General features: G+C 31.4%; 1 protein-coding gene across 1 annotated transcript in view; it reads left to right on the top strand.

Moving 5' to 3' along the window:
• Positions 1-18,223, top strand: part of LOC123014305 (protein embryonic gonad-like) — a 37,407-nt gene extending 19,184 nt beyond the window's left edge. Inside the window, exon 3 of the mRNA XM_044413358.1 lies at positions 16,115-18,223. Within this exon, the coding sequence (XP_044269293.1) occupies positions 16,115-16,936 (822 nt within the window). The 3' untranslated portion in view covers positions 16,937-18,223. The remainder of the gene's footprint in view (positions 1-16,114) is intronic.
• Positions 18,224-18,637: the final 414 nt, after the last annotated feature.

Genomic DNA, 18,637 nt, shown 5'->3' with positions numbered 1-18,637 from the left:
TTTTCTTTTTTGAATGAATAAAGTATAAAATTTACGCAGTTCTTTGAGGCTAAATGTAGTCGGCACGAGTCTATAGTCCGTATTAGATTATCGAACCGGTTCCTCTGTATAAGATTCGATAAGAGGTGCATCTCTGACATTCACACTAACGTTATTTACGCGATTTAAATGTCACGGTTCTTGTACACAGAAAACACGAATTTCGTGTAAGGTCTTTAGAACGGCCGGTCAATAAGGCTCTTTCTTGGCGCGCAAGGTGGACACTTGAGTGAAATGAAATGCAAACTGGACTGCTAGATTAGAGGACATTTCGCTATCTTGGGCCATTTATATGCAGAGAATAAAAGACGAGTCTGGAGCAAAAGGTCGAGGTAATTAAATGTTGTTAACTGCTTCATATTGTTAGACGCATACCAATATATTTATGACAAAATGAGGACTTTTATGGGTGTTGCGCTGTGCTAGGTTCTCACGAAAGTAACTGCTAATACAAATTAGTTTGGTATAATTAAAAGCTCTCGACATAAAGCATTATTCTCTCTGAAGAAGATGGCTATACACATAAAATATTATATCGAGTTAAATCATAGATAATCAGATTCCACACCCATACCTTGCCTACGTCCTTGTTACCAGTACAACATATCATACATAACAGTGTAAAACCGATAAACGACCATACACCCACCCAAAGAAAGTTAGCCTGAGAAATAGGTTAGCAGATCATCTCAAGCTTTGACTATGCAACATTTTCATATTCATGCTCATGTTATTCGAAACACATGCTATTACAGCTTTAGGCATTTCTTTTTTTCCTCCTATAATTTATACCAAGCAGTAGTTTATTGGTACGCTAAATTAACCAAATGGATCTGTTATGCAATTGAAAAACTATTACTCTTGAATTCACGAGAAACACATTACATTCGATTCGATTCTTTCAGGAACGTTTTCTATACATGATGGCCAAATAACGATATTTAAGGTCAGGTCAGCAAATTAAACGTTTATGGAGATAAAGACATTGTGATCATGTTAATCTATTCTACACGTCGAAGTGTATTTCACACGATATGTATAACACCTTTCAGCGGCGCACATAATTTACATCATGCGGAACAGATAGTTGAGTTAACATTAGGTACCGGTATCGACATTATCTTTTAACAATGCAAATTACTGCTTACATTACTTTATCTCACTTTCGGGGTCGGAGGACATCAACTTCCATCGTAGTATAATATTTTTGTTAAAAATTTGAAAATTTTTCAAAATGATGTCACTCTAATCAAGTCATTGCGGAACTTTTTGTAATGTTAAGATTAAAGAATGTTTAAATATGCTGACATTACAGTGGAGTTTTGATATCCGAGTTCGATGAAACTGGAACCCTTTCGATTTTCGTATTATCCGAACAATGTAGGAAATTATAAAAATTTGTAAATAAAGTTGGAAACGTAAGATGCAATGAAAATGTTTCTGCAAAACATGATGTACAAAATCTTCTAAGCTTTTGACTCATTTTCCCAATATTTAAATAAATAACGCGGATTGATGTGGACCCATTAAATAAAAGTTAATTTACTGCTCAGAAAAAATCAAAATGCGGATTATTATCGATGCTCCACTGTATTTCGTACAGTTTTCCTTTGTTGAGAACTTTATAACCAGAGAGAAGATTATGACAGGAAGCGAATAATAATAATCATTAGTTTTTTGAAAACCCACTTATAAAGTGTTCATCAAAGCTTGTAGACACTTGGTGATAAGTTCATAATTTTTTGCTTCTTCTTTAAATTCTTTCTCTGCTTATTATTTTAAGATCTGTTTTAGTTACTCTATGGTTATAAGTTATAAAAAAAAGTATAAAGACAATTTTTGTAGATAGTTTTAAAATTTATAAATTTTGTCGGGGCTACTTTTTTGATTAAACTTACCATTTTCGAAAAAAAAATCAAAAAACCTCAAATTTTGACCTTTGACCCCGAATAACTTTTTTAGCACACATGGAATCCGATGATGGGGACTTTTGACACTTTATTTCTAATGGTGTACCCAAGGTCTCCACCAAAATTTAGCTCTGTCGGAATTTTCGTTATTTGACCACTATTTTTATGAGTAATTTGACCGGACTAGTTTTCCTGTGCAAAATATTAAAAAATACTGAAATTAATTCAGAAAATGAAATAGTTTAACATATTCTTATATTATTTTCTATTTGTGTTTGTGTACTTTTAGAACAAATATTGATGTAAAATAACTTTTATAAAAAAAATTCTTGTACGAGTATTTGTGTGTTTTTAATTTTTGAATTACCCTCACTGATGAATTTCTCGATTAATGTAGCTCACAACAGCAAATAAGTTTCATAGTTTTATTGAATTATTATTTCATAACACGCTATATTGACCCCAAGATGTACGTTTCAATAGACAATTTATAAAAGCATATGCCATGAATGCAATATATTTAATTGCGAAGTTATGCAAGCTGATCATTTGCATACAAACAGATAATATATTGAGTAATTGCTTATTACAACGAGCAACATGATCTCTTTCATTAAAAATCAAGACGAATCGGCTGCATAAAGGCCATCTTCTGTTCATAATCGTTTCAATAACGATAAAACAGTCATATTTCACGGATATCGTTCTGTTAATTACAGCAATTATGGAAACACTACACTTTAAATTATTCCTCCGCGTTAAAATGGTTTTACGTTAATTGTGAATATTGTTCACTGTTAGAGTTGATTTAACGCATAATTAATTTTCATGCTGTTCGAATTTTTCTCTCTGCTGTTATAAAACAAAGATTTACTGTTAGGAAGATTGTAACAATTTCATTCATTATCGTGGCTTTATTAAGGTTCCTCGCTCGATATTTTGCTCATTAACATCTCTCCATCGCATTTTGACGAGCGCAGATGGAGATCATTGATGTAAAATAAAAGTCGTGCTTCTGTGCGGTTATTGGAACAATCTCGTGTAAATTAAGGACAAATCGCAGATTTTGTGCTCAAAAGTGCAACCGGTGTAAATATCATAACAGAAATTTATGGCTAGTGATAGAATCATGATTTATTCATATTGGTATATTAGAGGCTTGTGCTGCTAACAATAATACTGCTGGCTATAAATTTACCTTATTAGCTGAAGTCGATAAAATTATGTTTCACAGATCACCCGATAACGATTAATTATAAGAATTTCCAAGTTCGCACAAGTCAAAAGGTCATGGATGTTAATAATTCAGACTTTACCGCTACATCGTCGAAATCTTTACCTCATGATAGTTTAAGAGGAAATAACAGGGGGTCTATTACAGTCAATTTAGAAATAGCAACTTAACATTAATTTGAGCTTGTCAGACGGTCCGTCACTGTTTACACATGTGTACACATATTATTAAATTAACATGAAAATTTATATCCAGTAATTAAGTAACGTGAACACGTTCCGAAATGTCGCGCTCATCACAGATTGTATCGAATGTGTCATCGTGAATTTGAATAAATTTGCATAAACGCAGATTCGGTCACTTTCATCAATGGAACAAATTAAGTTTTATTGATTAGTTCCTGGTTTGGAAACTCAACTTAACATCCGAAATGTTGCCTGATCGATCGTTGAAATCGAGAATTTTTCGTTTAGCGCTTGCCCTGTAATTACCGCTGCGTCTCTAATACATTGTATTTAATGTTAAATGCGGTTGAATCGTTTCCTTCATCGTTCTTCACCTTTCTGGATAACGGAGTTGTAAATCCTAAATGATTGCATGTCATGGCACCTGTCGATTGTGGTGATGTAGTGATGAGCAGCAGGTAGAGTTCAACCTTTTCACTAATGTCTGTAATTAACCCCGCTCCTTTTGTTTATGAATCAATCCTCATTAGAAACTCACTTCAAACGCGTCCAATATGGATTATGTGAATAATGCATGTTGACTGCATTTTCACAACTCACTCAGAAAGTGACATAACTGTCGGAATAAATCATCAGCTGAGCTCTTAATTGATTTACGCCTCTTCTAACTTGAGATTTTGAAATTTAAATCAAACGAAAAGCTAATTTGATTTAACAGATAACTGCCCCCACCATTATTTATATTTTTAGCTCTTGTGGCTTCCCTTAAAAAATGTAATTAACCTGTAACCTGAAAGTATCATTTATTAAATCTTTGTTAAATGGATCAAAGGTAAAAGCAAAATAATTAACCATTTTTTATGAAGGCGTACTAGATTTCAAACAGTGCTAAAGAAAAACAATTTTTGGTATAAAAAATTAAATAATGTATGAAGTAACTAACAGATTTAAATAATTCATTCTTACTTATGCAAATATTTTCACGTCAAAATAAACATTTATGTGCATGTCTAACAAATTTAAATTCACAAATAATTAAATCTCTCAAAAAATGAAAATTGACTTACTTTGAAATATTTTGCGTAATTATACAAAACATTAATTTATATAAATTAAATAATTATATAAAATCAATCAGTAAATAAAATTTTACAACCGTTAAAATATTACATTTTTTTAAATTTAAATTGCAGTAAAAATTGTAGAAATGTGACGAGGCAAATTACACAATTAGAAAATTGAAATCAGATTTCTGATGTACCACAAACTACGATATCACTACAATTTAAATTATAGTTGAAACGTTGAAAGAGAAAATAATAAAAGGAAACAAAAATTGCATTTGGCATGTTAATGAGCTAGAAATTCTTAGCAGAGACACGCTATAACAATTATCAAATACAAAATGAGTTAATAGTTTCCTAGATTTTTTTTTTTTGACGAAGATCATTTCTATAGTACTTTTATTTATGTAGTCAATATCTACGATAGAGCAAACAAAACAAACTGAATGATACCAGATATTTTAGCTAAGCTTTTTTGGTTAAAACAAATATTTTTGTGATTAATTTACTTATTAGGAACCATAATAAAAATTTTCTAAATAGAAAGCTACAAATTTCGTTAGAAAAATGCATATTTTGCACAGTGCTAAAACTTTGTTTCAATCTATATCCAAACTAGATTAAAGACCCCTGTATCTATTTACATATAAAAATAAAAAGTATTACTTAGAAGCCTAAGTCCTAAGTCAGTTAAATACTCTTAAATTTTAATCAAATCCCAGTGTTTTGCTACTAGTTAGCATATACCATGAAGACAAATTATTTTATCAAATTCTTATAAAAGAATAGTATATTCTGTAACAAGTTTAGAACAAGGCATATCCGGCACAAGTGGCACAAGTGGAAGACTATTCCACTAATCTATAGATTAGTATTTATTTTAATTAAAGTAATAGAACGGCCTTAGCACGAAGCGAATTGTAAAGTAGGGTAACTTTGTTTCGCTTGACTTCGGTTTTTCTTTACTTATTTTGATTTTGTGTTTTTTTGGGTAGTTTAGAAATTGAATTAGTTTCATTCGCTAATGACACAAATATTGAGGGCAAGAATAAATTTTTTTAACACAAGTTTTGTGGAGTAATATTTTCTGAAATTTTTTCATTAGCATAATACAAAAACGTTTATCTTGTATGTAATATAAACAATCGGTTGAAAAGCGGTTTAGCAAATGTGTCAACGAGTGTTCACAAGGAAACAAATCACTCGAGCAGCTTTGTAAACAAATATTTTTGCAATCAAAGCATCCTGCGATGTAGGTAATGTTGCAGAATGTCGAATTTAATGACTCATAAATATCCACTAGATTCCCAATAATAATACAAGCGAAAGTGTTATATTTATTTTAATTCAAAGAATATGCATATGAAAGGAACTATGGCGTCGCATAATAAGCAAACATCAATCCTTTTGTTATGTTGAAAAAGGGACACCTACGCGAAGCAACTCACTGAATACAATTGCACAATAAAATCGCTATAAAGCCGGTAGGAAATTATTCACTTTCTAATGGTCAAGTGCACTGCTAAGTTGACAACTGATACTAATTAAGATTAATTGTGGTTGTATTAGTTTAATGAATCCTTTGAGCTTTGGTTACGTGTACGGATTTAGCAAGAATTTTCTTTACATCCTGTGAAATTGTTGCGATCTCATGTAATTTAAGAAACGATCCTAATGACATTATTAGCCAAGATTCATTACTTCTAGAGTTGCTTTAACATTTTTTCTTTGATTTGTTGCAAATTTGTTGTAAGTATTTAGAAAGAAACTTGAAACATGCATGTAAAAAAAATATACTCCTGTAATATATGATAATGTAATCTAATAAATTCATTAAAAAATTAGTACTCTAGATAATTACTAATTAATACGATTATGTAAAAAGATACACGAGTATGTAAATTGTATGTATATACATATTTAAAATAGGCTTAGAAATCATAGGTGGCACTTGTAAACGATGATTTTGCTAATTTTTTGACCTAATAAAAATGTTGTTTTGCGCATCCACTTTGTAATTTATGATTTATTAAAATCTGGTTTTGGAGAAAAAGTGAATGTTTAGCAAAACAACACAAGGTGTCTTATTATCTTAAGATTTCACACTAATGTAATTTTCACATTAATAAAAAAACTATAAATAAAGTAATAAACCTCATAAAAGCTACAATTTTAGTAGGTACGGAACGAGCTTTCTTCGCGAATTTGATTTCTGAACTTCACCTCTGACGGAGATGATTAATCAGTCATATCTTCAGCTCCATCACTTATATTGGTAATAATTTATTTCCTGGTTATAATTTTGTTTACGTAAACACATTAAAAGTGATTTTGACCTTCATGTGAATGTTAATGCTTATTACTAATTAGGAAGTGTATAAGTGGGTAATCTTAATGGACATGTATCGCACACATGTAGTAATAAGATGTTCATTACAGAAACACGATAAATTACAGATTTTGAATATTTATAAATTAGCATTTTGATTTATTGGAGCTATTGTTCTACTTTTGATTTTAATGCGTGATTACATTGTGGTTTCTTGGGTTTTTCTATTACAATATTTTTTCCACGCTTCTCTGAAAATATGAGCATTTTAATTTAGTCTGAAATTTTTATAGGCTTATAGGTTGGACCACCTGTACGGTACTGCCTATTTTGTCCAAGATTATTAATTTATATTTAAAAAAAAACTGAGAATTTATTATCCTAGGTAGTATAGAATGAGCACATAAATATTTAACACATATGGTACGCTCGTCTTTACCTTAGTAAAGTTGGTGAAAATATGGGATTCATTAAAATAACCTTTCTAATAAAAATGTGGTATTTAGGCTCGGTCATTGTGACCCCGACGACCCAGGTCATACTCTCACCTCTCGCTGTGATTTGGGAAAAATGATCATTGGAAAATGTTTCGGATTTTAATAGCATATGTGGTGTGAGTCAATTCATAATTATACCACGGATCAAATTTAGCGAAACTTCTAGTCAGTGGTTTTTCACACGATTACAGTTCTAGATTACTGGACGGTGATGGATCATCAGTGGCGCATTAACACCTTTGGGGGCCTAGCTCTACAAATACATTATAGAAATTTTTAAGTACTTTTCCAGTATTTTTTCTTGTAAAAACAGTTGTAAAAATTACGTTGATTATCAATTAAATGAAGCATTTTGATTTTAACATTTATTTATCTTTTTTTTGAAGATGTAGGTTAGATTAATCAATAGTCTTAGAACTAATGAAAGTAATAATTATCAAATCGTATCTACTTCGGTTCCATTCCTCTGTAGGAATGGATTAATTTCGAAGTAAAATAATTTTGTTGAGTTTCGTGGTAATTCTAATTATTTCCAAAAACACTATATTAAACATGTGTTTTGCCGACATTTTATTTGTTTCACAATGAAGCTATTAAGTGGTTATAAAAATTGTATCTCAAATGTTCACTCTTATTTAGAGATAGCTGTACTCGTTTTTTCATTTGTGTCAAAAATAACAGTAAAATTGCTAATACGCCTCTACATAAAGGTACCGCTGACGTGAAAGGTGAACCTGTCAATTTCATAGTTCACCGAACGAGTTTCAAAATATGTGTTTCCATCGCGCCTCGAGTCAGATGCACATGTTGGAAATGTTAATTTGATTTAATGCGTGTTGATTCGGGTTTTAAATCCGTTTCTTTTCATAACGACTTTTAACCATTATTTATCGGTTCATTATTCATTAATTATTACAGCTTTTCTGTTATCATGTTAGGAGCCAGCTGTTGTGGTGGAAGTGCGTGATGGGCTTAAGGTTGATTCAGTGATCGCCCGGTAGTGGTGAATCAAGAGGCGAGGACTCATGTATTCTCATGTAGGAGACTGCCAGAACATCTTGCAACTTGTAGGTTGTAACTATTCCGTGTTTTATAATACATGCAGAGGAAGAGGAATCCAACACAGAACACGACAAATGTATGATGTACCCATGTATCCGTGGTCGATTTAACATCACGAGTCATGAGAAACCCAAGTCCTTGCACTTGCTTTTCGATCGTGAAATATTACACATGCAACTCCCGGCTATTAATCATTCACTAACGGCTTCCCAGCAATAATTTATATCTCGGTGTAGTTATTGACTAACGCAGCGCTTGAAGTAGAGCAATGCCACTAGGGACTAATCACGACACGAAATTCGCTAAATTGTTGCTCAAAGAAGGAGAAATGGTGTTAGGGCAAGACTACAAGTGGTACAACAAAGAAAATCTTTGTATATTTGCGCTGTTACTTCTCTTAGTCAACTCTAAGCAGAAAGCTGTGATGTTCTCCTTACAATTTATTTAGTAATAAATTAAGTGAATAAATATCATTTGAACAAAAACACGATTAGCCCGTCACACCAAACTTTTATTTAAAAACACAACGCGTTTCAACCACAAAGTGGTCATCCTCAGGTGAGAATAAGTTTTATTCTCGCGTTGTGTTTTTAAATAAAAGTTTGGTGTGACGGGCTAATCGTGTTTTTGTTCATTGTTTCCATACCAAGAAGGTCCAAGAAGAAGAAATAAATATCATTTGTCGAAAAATCTGAAAGAATTGTTACAACATATCAAATATTTTTATTACTTGATTAATCTATGAGTGATATCAATTTCGTAGTAATATCTTCTGTCTTTATGTTTCTGACCTTATATTTCAATGCCGCCAACTTAATTTCAAAGTCACCATTTTTATTTTCTAATTTTTTAGTATACAGAAACAAACGTTGAAAAGTTTTGGACGTTCCTATGGACCTTTCTGATCGAAAGCTAGAGCCCTCTAAATATGGCGGACACAAGGCTTTTTTTATCTCAGTATAACCGATGGATATAAATTCACAAAAGTTTGAGCCCGGAGAAATTTTTTGGTGTTGAATTTATTGATAACAAAAATTGTGGACCTTAACTACAGTGAGATCAAAAAGTCTGTCTATCAAGTAAGCTTAGAAATTTAAAACGTATGTCTGTAGAAGATAAAATGTCACAATGACAAATGGGAAATATCAAAATAATTTTTATGTAAATTGTAACAGGAAACCGTGGTGAACAATTTTTATGAATAAACACCAACAAAATCTCATTTTAGGATATTTTGAGACGTTTCACAGAATAATTCAATTTAAGCTCAATGTTTTAATTTTTATAAAATAATTTTTTGACATCTAGATAACATACGAACTGACATGCAACATACGTCCTCAACTAGGACGCCTACTTGATAGAAAGACTTTTTGATCGCACTGTAGAAGGGCGAAGGCACTAAAGTTAATTTATTTAATACGTAAAAATTTTGCTTTGGAAGAAGTTTTTTGGATTTTTTTGACAGATTCGGATTTATTGGGTAATTTTCTTCAAAAAATGTATCTTGTGTTTTTTGTACGGTGCACAGTTTTTGAGAAATACGAGTTTTTTCTTAACCGTGTATGGACCTTAATTTCAAAAAAGCAAACCACTAGTAAGTTTTTTCATATAAGTTCGAGTTATCGCTCTTTTAGGAAGCATTTCCGGATGTAGTTAGATCCATAGAAACCACTCCCCGAAATCTTTCAACGTTTTTTTTTTTGGACACGTTTATACCAAAATTCATCTACTGGTGTGTGTTAGACTGATGTTTTTGGGATACTCTGTATATATTTTGTACATTTTGTTAATTTATAATTTTTTTGACTTAACTAAATTTAGGGAAATTATGTGAAAGCTTTAAAGGCAAAAATGTTTCAGTTTTAATTTTAGCGAATGGTGGTACTTTCAAAAGAATTTGAAAATAAAATAGAATTTCCGGTGAAGTACTAGAAAATGCTCAGTGGATAATTATCCGGATTGTTCATCTTGAGTATAGCAAGAAATTAAAAAAGAGAGTCAATAAAAATGTTAACAAAAATAAAATACCATTTTCCATATCTCTCTTGAAGAAAATCAGTGTATTCAAATGATAATTTGTAAAACGTTTTAAACAACTAAAATCTCACTGATAAGATCTGGGAAACGCCTCACTGTTACGCTTTGCTAGCCATTACACACATTTAATTATCTGAAATTATCAACTTAAAAAATGTGTAGGCATTTGAATAAATAACATTTTCAGACTTCAACAGTTCAGCTTCAATAAAGCTGATTCACCTTGGAAAGATGCATTCATTGAATCAAAAATGCTTTCATTTAGAGTGAAGCACGCCTTGACCTTGTTATATTTCGATTATGCGTCTTATCCTTTCTGTTTTCAATCGAGTGGGTAGTAAGGATTCTTTTAAATAATTTTGTCGTTAATTAAATTTTAAAGTTTCTCGTGTGGTATTATGATAAATTGAAACCCGAGGTGTTGAAAATTGCTTGGAAACTTTATAGTCATTTTGAATAATGTCAAAGAGATAACGGTGTTACATTAAAGATGAAATATGTAGCAAAAAGCATAACACTTCAGTTGTTATGAAATTGACTTTCTCTTATTTAATGTTAAATTTAATTAATACAATAAAAATGAAATAAAATCTTAATGTTTTCAATAAATTCGCTTGTAATTTATTGGTGAAGATTGAATTGAACCTTTTTAAATAAAGGTCACACAACTTTAATTTTAAAATTATTCAGGGGATCTCATTTAAGTGAATTAGAATAGCGAAATAATAGGAAGGTGTTTGAATATGATTTATCGATTCAGATATAATAGAACATTATTTTTGTTGACTTGTTGCTATTTAAAATAGTTGTAATTGACCTTAAAACTTTTATAATTGTGACCGATCAGGTGGAAATGAAAGTATTTTGTGTCGTTGCCGTCTGACCCACGCAAAACAGAATGAAGCCGTCTCTGTCCGGGTCGTGGGAACTGGCGTGAAAGAACCGTATTGTGCAGGATCCTATGCGGGCCACAGCCCCGTTCATATTACAACAGTTTGTGCGATTTTGTAATCAGTTTATCTTCGATTTAACATTATTATTACGCATTATATAACTGCATAATTATTCCACTTGTAACTCCTCTCGAAAGTCATTAGAACCGCTTTAGCCTCCTGAAAAAAGCAGCACACCTACAGGTGCGAAACGCGTTTTATTTTTAATCATAAAAGGAAAGAATTCAATTTTTAAAACTGAATCAAGCACAAATTCTCCATCATTCTCCATTCATAAAATATTAATCTATATTTAAGAGGGTTGTAAATTATATGTTTTTGCCTATTTGGTCGGCCGTGATTATGTAGCAGCTTTTATCGGAGGACACCTGTACGTCTGTATTTTTTCTAGTTTTTCATTTGTGCTTTTAAAGAGAATAATTATTTTGCGGCGCTGCATTTGCAGATATTTAAGGTTTTACAACGGCTGTGCATTTGCTTTATGAATCATAACATTGAAAGCTAAAAGCTTAGTATATTAAGATAATCTAAGCCTTGCATGCGTTTGTGTCCTACAACGACAATTATCTTCGGCTACAATTCATCCGGAAAGCTGACATTCATGGTCGCTGCAGTAAGCTACAAGAGACATTAAATGTAAAATCTTAGATGTACTAAAATTGTGTTTTAAACTCGTCCTATAATTTATTTTATAACTATGTGTTTCCTGTGATATATTATAATCATTCTTGCATTGCTTACGAGTGATAAACGCGCACTACAGATAAACTTTACACATGACTTACATTATGCTTTATGATTTTACTCAGATTTTATTACGCCATATTATCGGTAATATACCCACGTTTCTAACACATTTTTATATTTGGTTATAAATTTTGCTCCATGTAGCAGCTAATTGCCGAAACGCTTAATTAATTAATTTTTTAACTTTGTTTGTTTTAGAAAACGTTCTCCTATAAAAAGATGATATATGACATGGCTGCTGAATAAAAATAAAAAGTCACTTCGCCTAAGTAATTTAAAATAGCTGAGATAATTAACCATAAAACGCTAAATTACAATTGGAATGACAACATTTTATGGCCGTTACCTCTATTTTTGAATCAGGAAATGTCGGTGACCATTACGCCTTACTGCTCCTTTATTATTTTGAAATTTACTGTAATGAATGCAGTAAAGTTTAATTGAATTAATAATTTTCTAATATATTTCGTTGAAAATAGTCTTCCATAGTATTGAAATTGCTCGTCGTTACATAAATAAAACAGCTTAGAATCAAATTTTGTCAAGACGCTAACCAATAAACATTTTTAGTAATAGTGATGGCATAACGCCTAAATATTGTAAGTATGATGAAAAATATATCTTGATCCCACGTAGGCAACTTTATTTGTTTTGTTTAATTTTAATTGCTAAAATTATGAATTGATTTTTGTTTTTATTATAAAACAAGAATTAAGAAGAGTAAAAATGGGTTAATGTGGGTCATATATAGACTTAATTGTGATAGAACATTAATAAAAAATCGTTAAAACATACCGTTTCTTTATTTTTTTTCATTTGAAACCATAAATTAAAGAAAACAAAACAATATTATTTAAAGACAGCTTTTTTATTGAAAAATTTGAAGTTATACACACGTTAGTAGGTGAAATATTGAATGAAAATCAAAAAATCTCGTTGAAAAATGAGCTTACAAATATTTTTTTGCAAAACTGCTCCAGATTTTGACGCAGTAGCTTCCTGTAACATTGCTACATAAATCATCTAAAATGTAAACTACATATCAATTTGATGAGACATAATGTTGTTATTGTGGCATCCGCAATTCTCTAAGAAATGTTAACAGTCGATGATGTTTGCGCTTCACCAAGTACAGCATGTAACAAGAAAGACGACAACTTCCTTCACTTCCACGCCTTAAAAACGCAAATATTTCAAAGGAAGAGTGACCTTTTCTTTGAGGTCTCTTCGTACTCATCCACCTGTCCCAGCAAATATATGACGTATCTTAGTAGGTTTCGATCTAGGTCTAGATTCTTGAGTGTAGAAAGTACAAGCCACTAATTCGGTCAGCACATCGTGACTTATGCGAATCACCTTCATGTTGGATAGACAAGAAAGAGTTTTATTTCAGTACATATCCACTAAAAATATTATTACCTAACGTCAACTGCCTTCGCTAATGATGTGGAGATGTTATCGCGAAGTACGTATGGGATTATGTACGCTATTTACATTTGCTGTTCAATGGGTAACAGACTTATCTTGTGTTGCAATAATTCAATTCTTAAATTTAATAAACCAATTTTACATTATTACTGTAATAAATTCCGCCCACATGTTAAAGCTTTGGGAATAAAATGCTTTCAATAAAAATTAATTGTGACAATTATTTTATTTTACATGAGATTTATTTAAATGATCCAGAAATTTAATGAAAGGCACTTAATTGCTGCAATAAAATACATTTTTATATTGTGTGCACGGCGGAAATTCAATATGTTATCTACCTAACCACGAAACTCTATACACCTACCAAAATTTTATCGAAATGGCAGCCGTTTATTGCGGACTAATATCTTTTTATTTGCCTGACTGATCAATGTATAAAAATTTTCTCTGGATTTATGTATAAAACAGTTTACACGAAATCCGTTTCCGCATTTTCTTCCAAGTAGATATAAATAAACTATCGATAAAGAGTAATTAAGGATTTAAAAATAATGGTAATTACGTAAAAAAACTTGTTTTCGTTTTCTTTGAAAAAACTCATAAAATTAAAATCCTTATAGAGGAGCGTTAATGGTGTGAAGATGACACCTTAACTTCGCATCTAAAAATCTAATATGGAAGTGTTATTGTCACAGCTTGGCACGATCTAGTATTATTTCTTCTTACAAATAAAGAAAAAAAAAGTTACTTAATTGATTTTAACTTTTTTAAATTATTGTTGCTCTTACTTTTTTATATTCTCTCCAAGATATATGAAAGTTTTGTAGAGAAATGATAAAAAAAAGCAATCTAATGTAATATATCACTGAAATGAGTGACTTGTGTAGATCTTTCCCAACCATTAACTCACTTCTTGTAGGTCTACAATTATAACAAAATTAAAGTTGATTATTTAGAACACTGTTCCATTGTAAGTTACACCGAACATTTAAACCGTACCTACTTTTTGAGGTTTGTGTTTTTCACATAGTTTTCTTTCAATTTCAGATGTTACCGCAAAAAATATTAAATTAATCACTACATTTCTATAATGTAGTAAAAATTGAATTTTAATTTTGTTTATGCAAGGGTTAATTTTTACAGTTCATAATTATCTCAAATAATCTAGATGCAAAATTTATTTACGTGTTTATAAACGTGTAAGTACTTTCTTTAGGAGAATCATTAGATAGTCGAATCCCGATTATTTGATTTTGTGCTATTCGACTTCCTGTATCTTATCTGAGTTTAAGGATATCACTAATTAGCCAATTACGAGTCTAATATTAGCAGTAGATTCCTTAAGAACTGCCTTAACAGAGAGTCAGGTATAATTTTAAAGGACTGTTGTTAGCGATATGTATTTATTTTCTGATTCCTTGATTGATAAACTCAAACTATTCGTTTATAAACTACATTTCTGTTTGCACTATTAAACTAAAAAAAATCAAAAAATCTAATCACACTAACTTTACGTAAGGTTTCGCAGATTGAAAAAAACTGAAAATGTGAGTAGCATATTTAAATAGATTTATAAATTTTTAAGTAACACTAGACATGACAAATTTTGTTTCTTAATTTAATAAAAACCTGTTTTATTGGTATTTTTATCTATAAGTTTTGCTTCTTGTGATACCACTCATAATTTGTACAAAATTTGCTTTCTACTGTTGTTATAATGATGCTGAAACAAAATACTTCTGATGATGTAGGTCTTAAAACTAATTTATGCTTCAGATTCAGAATATTTGAATTCTAAATGTTTTTTTTTTATTTGGGTGGTCTTGATCTCTTGTTTTTACAAAAATAATTCATTGAAATAGTGTATTTAAGATGGAACTTAAAACTTGAAATTTAACATTTTCTTTATGCATAGATGCTATGTTTCCATGTTTTTAGTAAAGGCAATGAGCAAGCAACTACATGCAAAATTGCCCTTGTATGTTGCATACGAGTTTTCAAGGTTTCGAGCATTTGGAATTTCTTCCAGCAAAAAATTATATATTGAAAGAAGAGCTTATTTCAATCTTACCGGATTTTTAAAAATCAATAAGTAGTTACTCAAAAATTTTAAAAATGTATTTTGGAATTAAATTTGTTAGAATTTTTATTTACTTTGCAAGCACATTTTTTTAGTTGTAGCTCTGTAATGGCTAGTCTAATCGTTTATTATTTGTATTTATATAAAAACACACCGACAAGAATAAAAATTACTTAATGAAAATCATATTAGATTTAATAACATTTACAATTATAACAAATATCATAAATATTTATGATAAATACCTGTTATAAATTTATGAATCAATATCTCTAAAAACTAGATTAATGGTGTTCTTTCTGAATAAAAGTACTATAACAATTGTTATCATCAGAAATGAGTATTAAAGGAGTGAATAAATTGAAAAGTTCTGAGTAGCACGAGTGGAAACAAGCCCGTTTCAGTTTCCAAAGCAAAGATTGTATCACGTTGTGTACTTTAAAAATACCCCAATGATATGTGGTCCCTTTCAGGCTTAAATATGTAGTGATATAATTCACAAATCAGTTTCAGCAAATCAGTAACTTTTTGTCTTTGTTGCAGTCCTTCTTCGGCCGAACGTACAACAATATCAGCTCAATATCGGAATGCAAAAACAACGGCGAATGTGTGATCAACAAAAAAAATCGGACAGCTTGCAAAGCATGCCGCTTAAGAAAGTGCCTTTTGGTCGGTATGTCGAAAAGTGGATCTCGTTACGGTCGTCGATCAAACTGGTTCAAAATCCACTGCCTCCTCCAAGAGCAGCAGCAAGCCGGCGCCAACATGGCGGCGGCGGCTAACCTCCTTCGTCCGCACCCCTACCTGACACCCCTCTTCCACAGCGCGGCCCCCAGGACCGCCTCCAGAGAGACCAAAAGCTCGGAATCGGACAGCGGCGCCTCGTCGGCCGACCCCGAGGACGAGCTCCGCTCTTCCAGTGCCTTTAGTTACATAAAACCGTCCAGTGATCGTGATTACTTTTCCGTGAAAAAACTGCCATCTCCGGCGAGTGATAGTGAATGTTTCGATAGGCGGAAATTTATTAGTGCATTAGTAAACGCTCCTTCCGTGTCGCCGGCTTCGCTCCCATCGATCTCGCCCAGCGGAGGATTCCTGCCCAAGTGGCTGCCGCCGCTGCAAGGCTTCAACGACCCCTCGGCCTGGAGGGACCTCTGGGCCCGCGGGCCCATCACCCCCGCTGCCGCCGCCCCCGACCAGGTCGAGCCCATCGACTTATCGGTGAAGAGCCCGCCCAAGGTGACGACGCTACCGTCTTCCGATAGTGATCAAGAACTTTGTATAGACGTTGGTGTCGACGAGCCACTCAAACCTGTGCCTTTAGACTTGACTTTAGATAGACAAACTACAGATGTCTCTAACTGAATTCATTCCATGCAGGTTGTGATTTTAGTCCTTGTTTTGTTATTTGTATTAAACTAATAGTTCCTTTCGAAGTATCTTGAATCGAAAGTTTATGCTCAAATTTGTTTTTGTTCAGAATAAACCAGCCATGAACTCTAGCAAAGCCTCTATTGGCCTGTAATGAATAAAATGCAATATTAAACTTCAAGTCTTAATATTGCACCCATTTTATTTTCAAATGACAAGCATTTTGGCGCCAATTAATGGAATTCCTTGAATTAAGTGTTTAGTTTTAGTAATTTTGTGACTTGAAAGTTATTTCAACAAGGCCAGTTTATGAATTTTTGTGATTTGTTTTATCTTTTTAAGAAAAAAATACCTATGTTGAACAGTATGTGAAATAATTTGATTATTTTAATACTTATCTGAAGTTGTTCACAACTTAAAATGTATTTTGTTGTTTTTGAAACATTTACAGTTAGTGTCGATACAATACAAAGCATTAAAATGTGTCAAAACATGTTATTTTTTATAGAAAATGTATACACAAAGTAAATTTTGATAATATACAATTTTATATAAAATGTAAAAATCAGGACTAAAACAAATTTTTGTTGTATTTAATGTAAACGGGTCTTAATAATGTACTTTAAGTTTGTCAATGCAATTCAATATTTTACCATAACGACATAATAGTTAAAATGAATATCAATGAATTTTTGAAGAGTTTTTTATGCAGACTAATTTTTAATTTAAAATTTCAAACAATATACCTGCCTACATTGTAACTGTTAAAAAAAATCATTAATATGATGCCATTGTCTTTTTCTGATTGCAATAAAATCTTTACTTTTACAATGTGTGTTCGACAATTTGTAAATATTCAAAAAAGAGTAATATATAATTTTTTGTACATAAAGCTACTCTAGGGATCTTATGTGAGAAATTTTCCATGAACATTCCTAATGTTGGGAACAATTCGAATAATATTGTTATAAATTAGTACCTGATGATGCTGCAATTCAGAATTATTTTCTCAAACTGATTAATAGGAAGCAGTTTATTTCTCTGTGAACAGTAGATATTTATTGAAGTATGTATTTATATTATGTTAAAGGTCAGTTGTGGGTAGACAATTCATAGCATTATTTTTTGTACATTTTATTTATAACGATGTATAAATTGCCAGACTACTTATATTGTATCAATTAAGTATTAAAATGTATCCGGCCAGTAAAAATGTGCCTTATAATGTTATATAATTTTATATTTTTGCTTTAAATAAAATGTTATGTTTTACAAAAAGAATTCCTCTCTGTGTTTTATTTACTTCTTAAACCAACTTTTCAACACGATTAAAAGTAGAGTAATTAACGGTTTCTTATTCAACTTGCGTTTGTTTAAAAGTTTTTTAAAATATTACAAGTAATAAAAAGTATGTTTTCTAGTACGATTTTAAAATTATCTTGATCCCATTTTTATAAATAAAATTTAAAACGAGCCTTTATTTTATGACGTTTCATATAAAAATTTTCGTATTGTGAAGGCGAAAACTCGTAAAACGTGGTCGAAATATGTTAAGAAAATAACGTAAATGTTGTATCATTTGGGTTATTTATGTGCGTATACGCGTATAAAAAAGATAAAGCGCGAAATGAAACAGAATTTTCGTATCATCCGCATTCCATTAACATAGCCGTTGAATTCTTGAAATTCAATAAA

The sequence above is a fragment of the Tribolium madens genome, unplaced genomic scaffold (genome assembly GCF_015345945.1).
Source record: "Tribolium madens isolate multiple individuals breed KSU strain unplaced genomic scaffold, Tmad_KSU_1.1 Scaffold_97;HRSCAF=244;Tcas5.2_LG3a, whole genome shotgun sequence".
In the NCBI taxonomy this organism is placed as follows: Eukaryota; Metazoa; Arthropoda; class Insecta; order Coleoptera; family Tenebrionidae; genus Tribolium; species Tribolium madens.
Note: the sequence above shows the minus strand (reverse complement) of the source record. Positions and strands in the feature narration are given on the sequence as shown.